Source organism: Mytilus galloprovincialis, chromosome 13, assembly GCF_965363235.1.
Source record: "Mytilus galloprovincialis chromosome 13, xbMytGall1.hap1.1, whole genome shotgun sequence".
Lineage (NCBI taxonomy): Eukaryota > Metazoa > Mollusca > Bivalvia > Mytilida > Mytilidae > Mytilus > Mytilus galloprovincialis.
Window position 1 is genome coordinate 37,047,915 of NC_134850.1, and position 19,751 is coordinate 37,067,665.

The 19,751-nt window shown below is 31.9% G+C and overlaps 1 protein-coding gene across 5 annotated transcripts in view; it reads right to left on the reverse strand.

Annotated features, from left to right (window-relative positions):
* LOC143057172 (polyamine-transporting ATPase 13A3-like) overlaps positions 1-17,169 on the reverse strand; it is a 55,579-nt gene extending 38,410 nt beyond the window's left edge. For 3 of the 5 annotated variants that reach the window (XM_076230421.1, XM_076230420.1, XM_076230424.1), the window contains exons 1-5: positions 17,061-17,169; positions 15,167-15,317; positions 8,567-8,655; positions 3,760-3,927; positions 950-1,011 (exon numbers count right to left, since the gene is read on the reverse strand). In XM_076230421.1, coding sequence (XP_076086536.1) covers positions 950-1,011; positions 3,760-3,927; positions 8,567-8,655; positions 15,167-15,185 — 338 coding nt within the window. In that variant the 5' untranslated portion in view covers positions 15,186-15,317; positions 17,061-17,169. Of the gene's footprint in view, positions 1-949; positions 1,012-3,759; positions 3,928-8,566; positions 8,656-14,100; positions 14,159-14,315; positions 14,400-15,166; positions 15,318-17,060 lie in introns of those variants that run through there. The other 2 variants (XM_076230422.1, XM_076230423.1) reach the window with 2 other exon arrangements.
* Positions 17,170-19,751: the final 2,582 nt, after the last annotated feature.

A 19,751-nucleotide genomic window follows, 5' to 3' on the forward strand; every position in this document is an offset into this window, starting at 1 on the left:
TGGTTTACAAAATTGCCTGCTCTTTCAAGTGTCTTTCTAAATTTGTTTTCAATTTAGTAAACAATTAATTTTTACCATTACCTTTATATTCAATTGGAAAGACCATTGTTCAGTACAAGTATTCATTAGTGCATGTACCGGTATGTTAAAGTATTAAATGTTATTTTTGTTGTAGGTGTAAATATGATAGAAATGACAGATAGATAGATTATGTAAAATCTGCATTTTTTTTTGGTTTGAATATATAAACTTATCAAAGTTGTCACTATGGTTAAATGTTTTTTTTCAAACCAGATCAACAGTAAAAATTCATTTATGTTTTTTTTTAATTTTTAGCATTAATCTAATGATGTAATGTACATTAAACTCAAAATGTGGCAAAATAAAAGAAATATGTTTTTTCAACAATTTCAAAAAGTGCAAGGGTACTTAGATCACTATGTAAATAAAAGAACAAATTTTTAATGTCCCCTGTGTTGCACTTATTTAATATTTCCAAAGAGCATAACTTGTTTAAAAAAAAATGATCAACTACCATTATAAAACTTATCCGAGACATTGCTGATAGTAACTTATAGTATAAGTTATATAAAAATCTAGCAAGAATTGTACATGTGATAGTGATAACGAGTCCATTTTCCATAAATTTCATATTTCAAAGGGACATAACTCTTTTAAAAAAGTCTATCATCGTCAACCATTTTAGAGTTTGTCCGTGACAAAAAGCTATGTACTGTATGTGGTTGATATATTTATTTTTGGTGGGTACAAATTTTTCATGGATTGCAGAAACTTTCCTTTTCCTTGATTTCGAGAATTTGCAGAATTCTGCATACAACATGATAAAAATTTGTAATGTATTGAACATTTAAATTTTAGGTTCATCTGCACCCATAAAAAATTGGTATCTTATCAAATAATACTGAATCCACAGTAACTGATTACTTACACATCCCGTCCATTCCTCTCCTTCAATTTAACCTTAGCCACAAACCATTGATTGTACTGGTCCTATAAAAAAATCAAATTTAGTTAAAACATGTTGAATATGACACAATTCATATTTTTAAAATAGCTGTATAAATAAATATTTCATTTTATTTTAAGCTGCCTGTTCTAGTTTAATCTTTCATATCAATTTTTGTTTTAAAGTGAAAAAACTGAATATGAATTATAAAATTCAAAGGTTCTTTAGTTTTCTATGTTGTGTCATGTGTACTATTGTTTGTCTGTCTGTCTTTTGCATTTTTAGGCATGGAGTTGTCAGTTTATTTTCGATTTATGTTTTTGACTGTCCCTCTGGTATCTTTCGTCCCTCTTTCAACAGAACAATATAATACAAGAGATTTGCAACTCCATTAAATGGCCATGTAATCTATTGAAATATCAAGAGACCATATATTCATGTAGCTCTTGCATCATACTGACGTATTTATTCCTTCTATTTACTTTTTCTCTGTATCATTTTTTATAATTTTTCCCAAAATCATTGAAAAAATTTTCACAAAATGTTTTTGAGATAAAGATTTATGAACTATGTCTATGAAAGCAAAGGTTGACATCAGGAAAAATGGCATTGGTAGAACAGATGTACAAATATCTGAATCTTAATGACTTCCTAATATGAGTGGACTCCCCAACATCAAATCTTGGATTTGTGTCTGTTGAAGGAGTTATTCAAATATATTTCTGATTTTTTTTTAGAAAATAATATTTTAATAAAGACTTTTATGTCACCAATGAAAAATCAAGAAGGCTGTTTGATAGTTTGAGATTTAGCCTAGTTGCCAATCTATATCTCTAATGAAAATCTTACATTGAGATAAGAAGATGTGGTACGAGTGCCAATGAGACAACTCTCCATCCAAACCACACAATTTGTAAAAGTAAACCATTATAGGTAAAAGTTTGGTCTTCAACATGGAGACTTGGCTCACACCAAACAGCAAGCTATGAAGGGCCCGAAAAATGACTAGTGTAAAACCATTCAAAAGGGAAAACCAATTGTCTAACAACTGAACATCAGATTCCTGACTTATACACATATATAATATAGTATTTCTTTCCATTTAATGCAGTTGTATGGTGCAATAATACATATTCATTCAGATCAACCTCAGAAAGTCAATTTCTAACCACATCCTGAAATAACAATATCTATTGTCAAGTGTTAAGTGATGGATGCACTTTTAATTGAGGATTAATAATTAAATAATAGCATGTTATTATGTTATTTATTAGTGTCATGGTACAAGATTATTTATTGCTTTTTTATAAGTGATTTGTGGTTTTAAACATTAGGTGCTTGACTAAAGAAGCAATTAAGTTATATGCATTTTATGTTGTACTCTATCAATTCTGTGGTTTTTAACAATTTTTTTTTTTTTTTATATATATACAAATAAATATATTCCAGCACATATAAAGAGGTGTTGGTCTTAAAAAAAAAGAATTCAATCGGTCACACTAAATTCAGTTCAATTTGTAAATAATTTTTGAATTGTGATCAACCTTAAAACTATAAGGAAAATCATGCATAAACTATTGGAGGTACATGTGATGGCTTAATGGTGTAATATTAGGGCTTAAAATATGTTACGTTTTGGCCAATGGCAAGTCAACATTAGGGCTAAATAACTCTTAGATTATAAGTTGAAATAAGTTTTTATTGCACTTTATAATGTTGAAACAATATATAACCTGCATTTATAAAGTAGTTAAGATATAAAAAGGTTTATTGCGATAATGTCTGATCTCATTTGTAAACTCAGACAAGCATTGTTTTACAACTGGTCATGACTGGATTTATTTATATAGGTTGTATTTCTAACTTATAATTTATATACATTACATATTGACATAAATAAATTTTACCTGAAATTTAAATGTACAGATAGAAGAAAATTAACAAGACCACATGTAAACTTGACTCTGAAATACTTACCTCAAATGATACATCTTGTTCACGCTTATAATTTACCCTCAATGCATTGCACTAAGGCTGTAAAGTGTCATGTAGCCTATTCAATTTAATTTTTTTACATTTAAAACATACATTTTCATAATTTTAATAAAAGGATACATGTAGGAGTTAACATTTATTAGATAGCAACAAAATAGTATTTGATGGTTGAGTGTTGTTTGCTAAATGTCCAGTGGCAAATATTTGATACATATTTAGGATGAGTAACAAAAACAAACCTAAAACCTTGTTTGATGCATTGTGGTTTCATCAGATTTGCTCTAAGGTTAAAGTACCAGTCTCCGAGAAAAGACCAACATATATATTACTCCTCTAGTAAATTTGATGGTAAGCAAATTAGAACTGCTCTCTTAAGCTCCTTGGCTAATATGGCCTCTAAAGTTATATAAAATGTGTTTGTTTCCCAAACTGTTGGTCTCTACCCAAACCTCTTGAAGATTACTGTAGATTCATTTATATTTGTGATTACCAATTTTCATGGATTGAAGAAAATCTTCTATCTCATGGATATTTTATTTTGTTGTTTTGCCAAATTTTAATAAAAGATGTGGTATGAGTTTTATATTATATGACTTGAGGAATTTTGTACTTTGCTGAACACTGAAAATCCTGCTTCACCCATACTCACTAAAACCACAAAAAAACATGTCTTGTGCAAATGAAAATAGCAGATAACTGTTTTGTCGTTTTTCCCCTTTTTTTACATGGCATTGTTAATTAACCATACATTACAAGATAGTATAGAATCAGTTTTATCTGTAGAAATTAAATCTTACCTTCAGCACAACAACTACTGCATGTTTTAATAAACTTTTCTCATGTGTGGCTGCTATCATCAGATGTGGGTACCAGAAGAAAAATAACCGTAGTAAACCTACTGTCAAGAAATATAGAATCCACATGAAGATTTCTTTCCCTTGGTTCTTGGCATACCCATAAATTTCCTGTCAAAAATTAAAAAAATACAAGTGTTATATGTAGTTCAAGGAAAAAACATAATTGATAGTCTGAAATCTTAAATGCTAGATTTCATCATTGTAAGTAGTTCAGAAATAAAATGTACTAGCTAACATATTTAACCCTGTCACATTCTCTGTGTGTCTGTCTCAAGTCAGGAGCCTGTTATTCAGTTGTCGGTTTTTTTACTGTATATAATATTTCTCTTTATTTGTTGTTATGGACATAAATTAGAACATTGGTTTTCTCAATTGAATTGCTTTCCAATTTCTTTTCTGGGTGTTTAATAGCTTCGTTAATAGCTAAAGATATGTGATTTGCTCATTGTTGAAGACCATACAGTGATCTTATAGTTGCTAACATTTCTAGCAGATAGTTGTCTCATCAGCAATCATACCACATCTTCCTAATTTCATAATGAAAACAAAATCTGCTACTACATGTAATAAATATATATCTTTTCTCTTCACCCATTAAATGTAGCACCATTATTTGTTATGAACAAAAAGACTCATACAGATCGAGTTCAAATTTAAATGCTATACTTATAACCACCTTATATTATATGACCTTCCAAGTAAAAGAGGGACGAAAGATACCAGAAGGCGAGTCAAACTCATTGATAGAAAATAAACTTACAACTCCATGGCTAAAAATAAAAAGACAAACAGAAAAACAATAGTACAGAAGACACAACATAGAAAACTAAAGACTAAGCAACACGACCCCCACCAAGAACTTGGGGTGATCTCAGGTGCTCCGGAAGGGTAAGCAGATCCTGCTCCACATGTGGCACCCGTCGTGTTGCCTATGTGAATACAAATCTGGAAATAGTCTAATTCGGTAGGTCACATTAGTGAAAAGGGAAAAGGTATTGTAGTAACAACATAAGGAACATATCCGATATCATCTGTGAAACGGTTAGTCCATTACGGTCAACCAATTTGTGATTGGGTCTGTAAAATTTATGTAGCCTGTAAAGTAACAGGAGACATAACCACTCACCTGGATTTCATTGCTCTCCTTTATTGAAGCAATTTTCCAAAAAATAATTTGTTGCTGATGGAGAACATCTTATTATCATTTGCCAAAAAAAATATTATAGGAAATCCAGATTTTACTGATTTTATAAAATATTTCTCAGAATTCATCAATTAAATTTAAGAGGGCTAACAACTTTCTAGTATGATAAAACTTGCACAGTTGAGTGTTATAAATTTGTACTACAGAACGACAATTTTTTCAAATGTTTTGTTTACTATTTTGGCAAATCTGAGATGATCAAAGTAAGAGTAATCCGAAAGACATGTCATGTGATCGCTGTACCCAGATATTATGACTACTTTTGGAGGCATTTTTAAGGGAAATAATGCATCTATAATAGTTGCAGGTAGTATTTTGTACTCTGATTTAAATACATGCACCAAGATACCATGTCTACTTCTTGAGGTATTCTAAAAGGAAATAATAAATAGCTGAAGGTAGTATTTTGTACTCTGATTGTACTACAAATACTTTAATACATGTAAAATGTTTATAAACCAAAAGCTTTCAATCGTAACATAAATTTTAAGTTTATGAGTATATGTTATTAATTTGATTTAAATAACCTTGTCAAAATTCTTATCAGGCTTTTGATCATCTTACAAATTTAAGATGTATCTATACGTAAATGCACTGAGACTGATTTGGTCTCTTATGGAAAGTTGTTTAATTGACAATAATATCACATCTTCTGTTAAATATAAACAATACCTACCAGTCATATAAAAACGCTAGGATGAATATTTATTATTTAAAGTAAATGCTTGTACGTCTATATAAGTGTGATATTTTGGGAATCAACCAAAACAAAAATGAATCTTTAAAATGTTTAAATACAAGTTTAACATCTTAATTTAATTTTTAACATACATACAACAATTAAAGTAACATCTAACACAAATCAGTGAAGAATATCACATATATACTACACAAAAATCTGACCTACTTATGAGAAAGGCAGTTAATATTATTTTAAAGGTTAGCTTTATATTGACATACACATTTGTACTATTAGTTTCAAGCTAATGCCATCAATGACAACATCAGGATGTTTGCTTGTCACATTGTTTTGGAATTTTTTATAGATTTTTCAGAATTATCTGGTTTTATCTATTTATCTTACAAAATTTGTCCACAAACCCCTTTTTTTCTTTTTATAGATATTTTACATGTATAATTATAAGCCATTTGTAAAAGTCTTTATAATTTTTAATAATTTTTGAAAACCTAAACTTGTAAATGATAAAGCTCTGAAAAATCAAGACTCAGCATCAAAAATAAACATTGTCCAATGAACCATGAAAACGAGGTCAAGGTCAGATGAACCATGCCAGGCACACATGTACAGCTAACAATTCTTCCATACAACAAATATAGTTAACCTATTGCTGATAGTTTAAGAAAAACAAACCAAAACAGAAAGACTTAACACTGAGCAATGAACCGTTAAAATGAGGTCAAGGTCAAATAAAACCTGCACGACTGACATATAGATCATAAAATATTTCCATACACCAAATATAGTTGACCTTTTGCATATAGTACTAGAAAAAAAGACCACAACTCAAAAAACTTAACTTTGACCACTGAACCATGAAAATGAGAACAAGGTCAGATGACACCTGCCAGCTAGACATGCACACCTAAAAATCATTTCATACACCAAATATAGTAGACCTATACACCTTATGGCTAATCCCGGTTGACCCGGCCGCTTGAACTTTTGATGCATACAACAATCACTTTTTCATTGTGGTGTCAGCTTTTTTGTTTCATGACGTCAAAATTTTACGGGAACCTGTGTGATATTCAGTAATGGCGGACAAATAGCGATAAGGTGTATTGCATACAGTATAAGAAAAACAGACCAAAACACAAAAACTTAACTATAACCACTGAACCATGAAAATGAGGTCAAGGTCAGATGACACCTGTCAGTTGGACATGTACACCTTACAGTCCTTCCATACACCGAATATACTAGACCTATTGCTTATCGTATCCGAGATATGGACTTGACCACCAAAACTTAACCTTGTTCACTGATCCATGAAATGAGGTCGAGGTCAAGTGGAAACTGTTTGACGTGAATGAAAACCTTGCAAGGTACGCAAATATCAAATATATATTTTTTTTCAAGTAGTCACTGAACCCTGAAAATGAGGTCAAGGACATTGGACATGTTACTGACAGAAACTTCGTAACAAGAGGCATCTATATACAAAGTATGAAGCATCCAGGTCTTCCACCTTGTAAAATATAAAGCTTTTAAAAAGTTAGCTATAGCCGCCGCCAGATCACCATCCCAAAGTCGAGCTTTCTGCAACAAAAGTCGCAGGCTCGACAAAAAAACACAAAATGCACTGGTTTGTCACTCACATTTCCCTGATCGGTAAACCAGGAAATCATGTAAAAAACATAATGTGACATTTAGTTTTAAAAGTTCATATCCTAGTTAATATGACATGTATGTACAAAATTCAAGTTGTTGTGATCTCAACTTGAGGGTAAAACTGTGACTTTTATGTTTATTTTTTGAGAAATTACATACCAAAAAAAAATCAAAATTCAAAATGGTGGCTTTTTTTAGTTACGAACTGGTAGAATGTGGAATTTACCCCTTTAAAATATTTGTCAATGTCCAATGAAAATTATTGTTACAAACGAAATGCTCTTTCTATGGCAGATATTTGTGTTGATGGTTTCCTCTTTTGGAACCATAGGGTAGGGCTTCATTAAGAAGAAATTCAATTCTAACATGTTTAAAAATTTCAACTTGGGGGTGGAGACTGTGATACATTCATTAATAAATTAATCCTCACATTGTTTAAATAAAAGTAGGTGACTTAAGTCTCTGCTTTAATTGTGTAGTTGGATTGCTATATCTATATAAAAAAAGAAGATGTGGTATGATTGCCAATGAGACAACTCTTTTGCTATAACTATATCTATTTTATCATATAACCAAATTCATTGAATTATGAAATCAGGACGAGTCACATAATTTGGTCGGAACTGCTGTACTCTACCAGATTAAGTCATGCACTAAATTATGATAGCTCAGTATCTGAGAACATAATTCATAGATATAAAACTTAAACCTATTTTCAGGGGCTCTCATTGGGGATTTCTGAACTCTAATCCAGCTTTTAGTTTTGTCATATAATCGTATCCTGCTTATGGTTAAAAAAACAACACTTGTAAATTCCTATATCCTGCCCAACTTTGATCTCATTTTCATGCAAAAGAAATTTCACTGTCATGTGTCATGCTTAAAAATTACGGCCAATCCCACATCACACCTAAACCCTAATTATAATGAGACCGACTTTTGATGTTAAGGTGTTTTTTAAGAAAACCCTAGACTAAGGTCAAGGAAAAGATAATCTTAGCTGTAATTCGTAAATATCCTTTAAATTTTTTGGGTCTTCAGTCTCTCCCGGATTTCTTCTATATATAAAAATGAAGATGTGGTATGATTGATAATGAGATAACTCCTCCACAAGAGACCAAATGACATAGAAGTTAACAACTATAGGTCAAGTTCTACCTTCTATATTAAATCATATTAATGAAAGTTACCATTTGATCTTCTTGATATGCATTAACATATAAGATGCCATCTTTTAATGGAGGTGGTCCAACTCTTCCTGCCTTTATTTTAGCTGGTTCTGAAACATAATGTAAAAGTATGATCAAATATCCTACCATCATGTACAAGTATTAAAGAGCACTGTCACTTTTGATTGAGGATTCAATAACAAAATCAGCTAAAATAAGACTTTAAACTCTTTCAAGAGGGTAGGAATGCATTTGCCGTCAGGCGTCAAACGGTCATTTTTGGCTACCGTGATTCGTCATAATATCCTTATCGTCTAAAAGAAAGTGTACATTTTATCGTCATACACCAAAAATTACTGTTAACGTCATTTGGCAAGAACTTTTACCGTTATTCGTCATGAAGGTACCCCCATTACGACCCTCTTTCATGGACATTCCCAACTGTAGATGAGATTTCAACACAACTATTTAATGGCCAATTAGAATCTATATTAGTATAAAGTTGTCAAACCTGAACTTCATTGACACCATTTAGTCCAGCCTTGCAATTTTTAGTGACCCCGGGGCAGTGACCCACCCAATCATCTATTCTATTATGATGTCTGGCAAGGCTATTTCAATTTTTTCTGGGACGCCTGGGGCGTAGCTCCATATTCGCTGTCATGCCATGGCATGCACATCGTGGGGTCTAAGAAAATAAAATAAATATACAAACGAGTAAAAATTTAAAATTTAACTAAACCAAGCAAATTAGAAAACAATACAGTATAACTATTTTAATAACGTCACAATAATATGTCCATACGTATATTTTGTAAAATCAACCCTGACCGAAATTTTTTTTAATTTATTAGCGTGAATTTTTCTTCTGGTACATATTCACCTTAAAAAGCAACGTAAACATGAGCAGTTCAAAGCGTGACAAGCCTAAATGGCAAACTTTAGACAATTTTTTCACCAAAACGCTTTCATATTTCCGACAAGGTATATTAAAGTCATAAGAAACCTCAAATTAAAAAAAAAAATATGCATATGTTTTTTATAACTAAATGGATAGTTTTCATTATACAACTTATGTACATAAACTTTTTTCTGAGGAAAATTCTTTAATTTGTTCACATTTAGAAGAAGTTTACTTATTTTTCATTGCTTCCTTCCAGGAAGCAATTCACTGACATATTTTCCGTGGGCATAGTGACCGGAGCGTAACCCTCCTCGTAAAAATCTGGTGGTCGCAATACACATGGATCTGTCATTTAAATAAACAATTCTCTGATTGTACATCTTAAACACGTGATCAATACCCATGCTTTTTGTTATTTGTTTACTATAAGGTGACAATCTGTAAACTTCGGCTTCAAAACACGGCATTTAATGAGCAGCCATATTTGTTAAATCTTAACAGACAGAGAGAAAAAAAAATGACGATTATACGTTATATTTGCGTAAAAAATGAGAAAATCGTGCAGAGGACTAAGTTTATGATGTATACATGCATTGGTAAAAGAATTGGATAAACATTTTTTTTTCACCACTCACTCGTTTCATATGACTTTAACTCTATTTCAAAAAAAAAAATACAATGGGCGTCGTTGAACTAACAGGGCTGCAGGGGTTGTAAACCCACGTTTTTGTTTGGATAAGGGTTGTAAATTTCGTACATATTTTTGGCAAAAAATGTCCGATTTACTTTTGTTCCATTTTTATCTCGACCCTAAACAATTTAATAAATTACAGTAACTTTTATATGAGTTTGACTGTCCTTTTGGTTCTTTCACCCCTCTCAGTTTTATATGTAAATTAGGATAACGGTAATCTGAATTATATAATTTAAATGAATTATAGTTAACCCGTACCAATGTTAAATCGTATTAACGTTAACTCGTACCACTAAAAAATAACTCGTACCAATGTAAACTCGTACCACTGCTAACTCGTACCAACTTATTTAAATACATTTGATTGGTGTTTAATTATGATATATACTGTTATTTTTCTCAATACCTCTTAAGTCTGTAAAATGTATATAATTTGAAAGTAAAATGACCAGTCTGTAGTTAATGTTCCATGTGTATTAGATATAGACAATACCTTGGCAGATTTTATTTGTTGTCTCCCTTGAATCATTCTTTTTTAAACTTATGCTGATAACCATTGGATTTAATTTTTAATCATTCCAAATCAGTTACATTGAATAGATTTGGGTACTTTTCTTTTGTTTCTCGAAGGAATTTTATTCACTGAAAGAATTAATTTAGTGGGTTGTAAATTGTTTATGACCAACATGTTAAAAGTATGAATTTTTATGCCGCACCTACGATAGTAGAGGGGCATTATGTTTTCTGGTCTGTGCGTCCATTTGTTCGTCCGTTCGTTCGTCCGTCTGTCCGTCCGTCTGTCCCGCTTCAGGTTAAAGTTTTTGGTCAAGGTAGTTTTTGATGAAGTTGAAGTCCAATCGACTTCAAACTTAGTATACATGTTCCTTATGATATGATCTTTTTAATTTTAATGCCAAATTAGAGGGTTTACCCCAATTTCACGGTCCACTGAACATAGAAAATGATAATGCGAGTGGGGCATTCGTGTACTGGGGACACATTCTTGTTTTTATATAAAATATTTTGCACAAGGTAATGATTACCGACCGAGGAAGGGTTGCATAGCCAGTCAAGGTCGTTAATTACTTCTATGTATTGTTATCAAAATATGACAACTTGTTTTAAGATTTGAATGGTCGCACTAATAGTCCATGTTCACTATAATCACATAATCAAAGGAATGTATTAATTTGATCACACAATCAAAGAATATCATATATTAATTAGCAGGGTATTAAGGTAATTAAGACCATTTATATTAGTATCTTAATTAAAAAAAACGTATTTTTGTCCAAGTTTTCATTAAAATCCAGTATAAAATTACAGTAATTCAACTTTTTTTTTATTAATTTTAGAAAGAAAAAACACCACAAAACATTCGTATTTTTTAATATATTTTTAATGGTACGACTTCCCAGTGGTACGACTTTAAGTTGGTACCACTTTAAGTTGGTACGAGTTAACTTTTTTGGTACGAGTTAACATGGTACGAGTTTCCGTTGGTACGAGTTAACTTGCTTCCATTTAAATTATTGTGATATTTTGAAAGGCTACTTCATATTGTTCTGTTTTGACACCTTCCTGTCAAAATAAAGAGTCAACGCATTCAAATCTTCAAGAGACATAAGAGAGAGGTTGTGGATTCTCTGTCAAATCCTACCTAGTGATTAAGTGCCGACAACTTAGTGTCAAACACTTGATATCGAACATTAATCCCACATTGTATCCGTCTATTGATACAATACTGTTTGTTCTAACAATGCCCATTGCTAGCGCTACAGCTGAAAGGTCGTTTACATATATATAGCGTACTGAAACGTTTGAAACATACATCTGTTCCACAATGAGAAATGACAGATAATTGGCTTTGTGTTTAATGCACATCCGCCGTGATTTTGAGGTCAATTTTAAAAGACAGGGCCATGGACTTTTTTGGTGCAGCTAAAAAAACTGACAAAAAGGACAGATTTTTGAAAATTATTGATGTTTTTCAATAACAAATGCTATTCAAATCAATTTTAGTACCTCAGAACGCACCATTATGAGTCTAGCCAACAAATAAATCGGAGTGGGGGGGGGGGGGCAATCCCACCCCCAAACACCCCTCGTTGGAGTGCACTTCCAAAGGTCCCACCTACCGCCCAGAACGCAGACTAAATTATGGCGCATGAGTTGAAACGCGGAAAAAAATAATATAGGTTATAACACTAACAGTTAAGAATGTATTTAAATTTTCGTCACTATAGTATAGAAGACTTGGTGTCAGTTGATCGTTTTTTTAAGGTGACACCAAATTAGCATGATTACTTTAGTAAGTACATGTCCTGATATTGTTGCTTCAACACGCTTGTATTGAAGAGATCATTTGAGACTGGGGAAGGAAACTATAAATATGATTCTCAAGTTCGTGCAATTGCAATTTTTATTGACAAACAGTCAATAACACAGCGTATCACAGTTGATATTTGATCTAGAGACATATAATACAATATTATTGCCTAAAATCATCCGAAAATTTCAGGCAATAACTTAATGCCAAGCGTTAGCTTATTGCCTAGGATTTAAGCTTAATGCCTAATTTCGCTTATTGCCGCTGACATATATACTGCTTACTCTTTTAGCAACATGTCCTACATGAAAAGATCGTTTGTATTGATTTAGGAACAGCTGAGACTACTACATAGCTGAGACTACTATGTAGTAGTCTCAGAGTAGATCAGAGTACAGACAGTCAGTCAAATAACGATTCAATAACACTTTTGTTTTTCGATATATGTAACAATAACACAATGTAACCGTAGCCTCAATAATTATTGTTACATTCGTAATTAATCGGTTCCTTACCCAACTTTGCCATCCGGCAATTAGTCTCCGATGTAACAATAATATTTTTATTATTGTTACATTTCCATGTAACCGTAGCCAGTGCCATATATATACAGGGTTGCATATAAAAGTGACATACTAAAAGACTAGCTGGAATATACTTAAACAGCTATACTTAGTAAAATAGTCCGACTTATGAACTTTAAGGAATGGTGATACCATACAGACGAAATGTGTTGATATTCTGACTATTCCTTAGGAGTGTTTCCCTTAACCTATCAATGTGGACTTTTAGTGTACTCAATTTATTTTTTTATCAATTTTCTTTCAGAAACATTGTTGTGGCAATTTGACAATTGGCAGACTGACACTTAAGTGGTTAAATTTTTTTTATGAGGAAACGATTAAAAAATGAAATGTAGATTTTTACATGTAAAGGTAATCGTTTTTTATGATTTTTACAAAAACTGACGAAAATTAACATATATTTATTAAAAAAATAAATGATGTAAACATATTTGTCGGATAATTATCATAAAACTATTCGTCCATTGCCTATTGACATCACCTACCTGACTGAATTTACATATTTATAGCATGTATCGTTAATTCAAACGGACTATGCGGTATTGTATGTAGGAATTACAGACTGTCTGAATGCTCCTATTAATTAACTTCACATGCATATTTACCCCTCATCTTCTTGAAATAGACAGGACAAGAGAATTATGTAAAACCGATAATTCGATGGGAAGATTCAAATTGTATAACTAAAATAATCCTTGATAATAAAGTTCATTTATTTTGTTTTATTTCAAACGTGCGCAAATTCCTGTTATATCTTTATTCAAGTTAAAATGCATATAAATTTAGAGTTTTGTAATAAATGAAATAAAAAATGCATGTAATAGAATATTTCACAGATGTAAGTTTCTTTTTAAAAGAAGCGAAATATATATATAAGTGTAGTAAATGTTCCAAAACATTGCTTACATACAACACTCAACATTGACCACAATAAACTCCTTTTAAAAAAAGATACTATTATTTCTTGCATTTAATTTTTTAGTTTCCGTGACCAAAATACTAACTATTACAACATCCGCAGATTAAAACATTAGCTAAACTCACCCATGCGCACAAATTACAGAATTATGCAAGGTCACATAAATAAAGACAGCAAGTGTAAAGCTGCTAGCGTGTTTCAATTATGTACTGTTTAAATTAGCGGAAGACAAAAGTACAAATGTGACAATTTTATTTAACATAAATCTTAACACATAAGAGGAAGCTAACAAGCTTTGTCATAAACATATTTATACGAAATAATATTACAAAAGACTTACTGCTCATTTCGTTCTCTCCTCATCGAAAATATCCCATTAACCGTTGATCGACTTGATTCAAGTTACTTATAAATGTTCATTATACAAGTTACTTATAAATGTTCATTACATGTCAAACCGAACTTTTACCTTTTTTGCGTAAATAATCACACCGTATACAGGTGAACTTTTGAGCGTCAAAGCGTAACTTTATAAACATAACAGAGAATAGATCAAACCCATTATCAATATATAGCTGAAATATAGCTTAGTCCTTAAGCTGACCCCTGTTTGACCCCAGTCTAAAGATCAGAAATGGAGGGCATGTAGTCGGTGCCTTTTTAGCGAGAGGTATGGCTCAAGTGAGAGAAGCCTGCACCTTTATTAAAAGTATGTTTTAAATGTTATCTGCGAGTATCTCACGTCACTGAAGTTGACTGACTATAAAATAAAGTATATTATGATGCATGCGAATTCCGGTTCTTCATTCGATGTCCAGGTGCTTTTTATGATAAAACCACTGCTATTCCAATTCGTAACCACTTTAATAATAAAGACGCTAACCATGAATATATCTTAGAAATATACATCTTTATAATATACAAGTGTGGACACAGATCGGTGTCGATAGTAATATGATATGTTTGACTGTGTTTACTCCACCGCGTTTTTATGCATTTGTTGAAACAATTGTCACTACTAGTTTCTTTTTTTTTTTTTTTTAGTACATAGATTAGGCCGTTTGTTTTTCTCGTTTGAATTTTTGTATATTTGTCATATCGGGACCTTAAACAGATTACTATATGGTATGGGTTATACTCATGGTTGTAAGCTCTACTATGATCTTTTCTCGCAATGCCAATAGCTATTACCTGTGTGTATATCATCCATGGTTGTAATTGCCCAATTTGATATCACTCTGACCGACGTTCCACTTGGCCCACAATGTTAGGATAAGATTAACACCCTCCTTCTGGTGGTGAAAAACTGAATGCATGGACGTCGTAGCGGCTCACTCTTTATCTATTTACAAAACATGACACATAATATCATCGATGGTGGCAGGAACATATATATTTTAGATATACTGTTCCCATATAGTGGTAACGATGAAAACAATAAACGAAACTATCTATAAAAATTGACAAAGTAAATAAATCGATGAACTCAAACTTAAATTTTGTAAATAAAAAAAAGTACGACCGATATCTAGATGAATAGTTGAATATATTAACATCAACAAGCATGTTTATCCCGCCTGTCAAGAGTCTGCAATTCATTGGTTGTCGTTAATTGCTGTTTATAATATATTTTTTTGGTTTATTGCTTTTTACATAATTCAGACCATTAGTTTTCTCGTTTGAAATGTTTTACATTTATCTTTTCGACGCCTTTTTTTAGATTACAATGCGGTATGGGGTTTGTTCATTGTTGAAGGCCACACGGTGATACATATGTACATATAGTCGGTTGCTAACTTCTATGTCATTTGGTCTGTTGTGAAGGAGTTGTCTCATTGGCATCTTACCACATCTCCTTATTTTTATATATTAATCTCGGCTTACAACCTTTGACATATGTTATAAAAATAACGTGTTTCATGAGATCATTCTCAGTACCGTCCATTGAAAGTCCTTGTTCAATATTAGTTGAAGAAACAAGTAACAAGCACTATAAAACTTTGACTTGTGTAGAAAAACAAATGACTAACTTTTATTTTTCATGCATATTATGTGTGTCAAATCATGAGAATGTATTAAAAAAGTACCCTTCTGAAGGGTAAATAATACTTACTGAGGAAATTATAAACGATCGCATTTGTTGTTGGTTTTTTTATCATATCTTGTTTTGTTTATTCGTCTAAGCCGGGTTGCAATACATATTTTAGTAAAGAATAGAGAATGGAAACGGTGAATCTGTCAAACCCAGAGACAACAACCCGACGAAAGAGCAGAAACCGCCCAAAGCTTCTAACTTTCTGTGCTTCATTTTTTTTCTCGCATTTTCGTATTGATGTTTTTCTTGCGTATACGGGAATCTCCTTATTTGTAAAATTGTACAGTGTGCGTGTATACTTTCGGTTTTGAATGTCTTGATCAATATTCTATACCATTATGATCTATACCAGATTGTATACCAATAAAACAAAGATTGATTAATCGACGTACCTTGACCCCAAATGATTCCCGTTCTACATATAGAAAATGTACGTCAAGGACACGCTTTTATTTTTCATTTATCCATATCTAACAGTGGATGAAACTAGGCCAGTTTAGGTTTCTGGTGTTTTTACTCAAAGCCTTAATATATTGATCCCTTATCTTTGTAACTATGGCTTTGTTTATACCATTATATTTTTTCACGTGATCTTTGACCTCCTGCAATGTTTCGTAATTTCAGAATTGGCACATTCGCACATCAGTGCTTGGCTATTTTAGACATCCTACATTAAGAGAACTTTTTTAACTTCTGCGCCTTCGAGTTCGAAACAAAAACATGCTGAGTCATTGTACCTATACATACGAATGTATAAAAAGAGTCGTTTTACATGCAAAGATTATTGTATACAAATCAAGCAGCAGCACCAAGTCTATCGCTAGCACCTTCCGAAGACGGTCATGTAAACAGCTTATAAATCAGTAAAATCTCATGAATATAATTGTTTTAAATTGCATGTCATATAATTATAGAAATGATAACCTACATTATAGAAACCCTCTGATTATTATCTACATGTATGATATAAAGATATAATATAATACTTACTGAATGACACAACAAAAAATAAAAAAAAAAAATTGTATCCTTCGAGAATCAACTTTACGTATTCCTCAAATGACAAAAACAAGTCATTCACTGTCTTTAACTTCTTGATAGTTTAAGGCTTAAGCAATAATAATACTCTAAAATGTAGAACATTGAACGATCTAATCTTTACATACTGTAATATTCAAATATTTATACAGGTATACATTGTCAGTATGTGCTGAAAAACAAAATAAATTTTGATAAGAAATGAAGGGTATACTTGTAAACGTTCAATGTTCTAATTTTAGAGAGATATTATTGCTTAAGCCTTAAACTTTCAAGAAGTTCGTGAGTGAGACATGAAATGTTTAATATTATCGTAATTGGTCATATCCTTATATACCCGAAATGGATTTTCTCGGTGTTGAAGGCTGTGTGGTGACCTATAAATGATAATTTATGCGTCATTTGGTCTGTTGAAGAGAGTTGTGTCATTGGCAATCATACCACATTTTCTGTTTTTATACCATTGAAAGCATACCTCAATATGATATTTGAAGTCGTTACCTATAAGGACATAACTTCACTATCAAAATCCGGTCTCCTCCTATTCCCAAAACTTTGGCTAGCAAAGCTTAATCAAAATTTGATTCCGGACAAGAAACAGACATGTATGTTGACCTATAATGGTAAATACTTTTATAATTGTGACTTGGATGGAGAGTTGTCTCATTGGCACTCATACCACACTCTTCCTATATCTATGTAGGTAGCACTTTTATCAACATGTGCAAGCATATAACGAACAGGAACATTTTTATATACATGCCTTTAAATGTGCGAATTTTTAAGTCTTGAAACTGTGATAGAAAATTGAGATAAGAATGGTATAGAAAATGAATATTCAATTTGGTCTAAAAAAACCAACTGAAATAGCATACCAATAAAAAAAAACTTCTTATGTTGTTCACTTGGCATTTATTCTGCAAACCAGTGCCAAACATTTTTTTTTTAAGGGTGGGGATTCCAAATTTTCTAATTTTTTCTTTCTATTTAGTTTTTTTTTCTCTAGTCTTTGTTGTTTTTGTTTTTTTTGTCGTTTCTAAATTCTAAATGTGGCTGTCCTAAGTCAGGAGCCTTTAATTTGGTGGTTGTCGTTTGTTGCTGTGTTTCATTTTAGTTTTTCGTTCGTACATAAATTAGGTCGTTTGTTTTCTCATTTGAATTGTTTTACATTAATTTTGTCATTTCGGTGCTTTTTAAGACTGACTATGTGGTATGGGCTTTGCTCATTGTTGAAGGTTATACGGTGACCTATATTTGTTAATTTCTGTGTCATTTGATCTCTTGGGAAAAGTAGTCTCCTTTGCAATCATACCACATCTTTTTTATATGTAGTTCTGTTCTAATTTGTAAGACATTTGTTGTTGCTGTGGTGAGTTCATTATATGATTTTTGTTCATATGTTTTGTTATTTTATGATCCTGCAATGCTAGCTTTGTTTCAGTTTTTTTGGCTCCAATTTTATCATCTTCTAGTTTCATTGAGCTGTTCTCACATTTTCTTTTTACTGGTACTAAATCGGATCTACCTGGTTCATTATCAACAGGTCTTGGTATCTTGAATGATTGTACTTCGTGCTTACGACTGGCAAGCAAAGTTATGTCATCTGCGTAGATTGAAGCCACTACTGTACGTTGATTTTGCTTATTTTACGGCCCTTCAAGTATTTGCTTGTTCGAGGTTTTCTAGAATACAACTGTTACGATTAATACAGTTGTATGTTTCGCGCCTGGTCCCAACCAATCGGTTCCTATGTAAACTAACGCATTGTTAGATTTTACTTAAAATATTACAGTTGTCTACATGTTTCTCAATATAATCCATTCATGAATTTGCAAATATTCCATCACCGAAACAAGTCATCAAATGTCTTTTGACTGGCACGTTTTAAAATGCTTAGATAAATTCCATTGCAGCTACTTTCCATATTTAAGTTTGTTTAAGGCCTTTTTCGTTCAACTTTCAGGTTTTTTTCCCTCATTTCTGTTCATTTCTACTTGTTAAATTATCATCGGTTTTATTGTATTGAGGCGAGGACTTTCTTCTCAGTTTGTGAATTGATTTATGTGAGTCTGAGACTACTAAGAATTATAGAGAGTGGGGCAAGGGTTCCCAATAACAGCAAAACAGCAAATTGATTTGGCTTTTAACAGATAACAAGGAATTAAAACAGACAAAAACAGATAACAGTAAATGAAATATTAAAATAAGTCGGGTCCTTGACAAATACAGTATTTCTATTACGGATGTAATCCTTTGTAATGAATTCCATTTTCTATGAACATGGTTTTTAGAATTATGTATCTAGAATATGTTTACTTCTCAATATATTATAATATTTGTAAACGCTCGTTTACGGGACGTCTTATGGTATACTGTTGTCTGTCCGTAGTCAACATGCCGGACATTAACTCAAACACGCTTTAACCAATTTGTATAAAACTTTGGGAAATTTTTATAAATTCTAGATTTTACGTTTCCGAGTTAAGGGGTTTTGTTAATTAAAAAGGGGGGATTTTCCAGTTTTTTTTACATTAACACAAAAACATTTTCAGCAGTTCACATGAAACTTTGGTGTATTGTTTATATATATTGACTGAAGCTCCCTTTGGATTTTTATAAATGTCTGATATGACACTGAAAAGT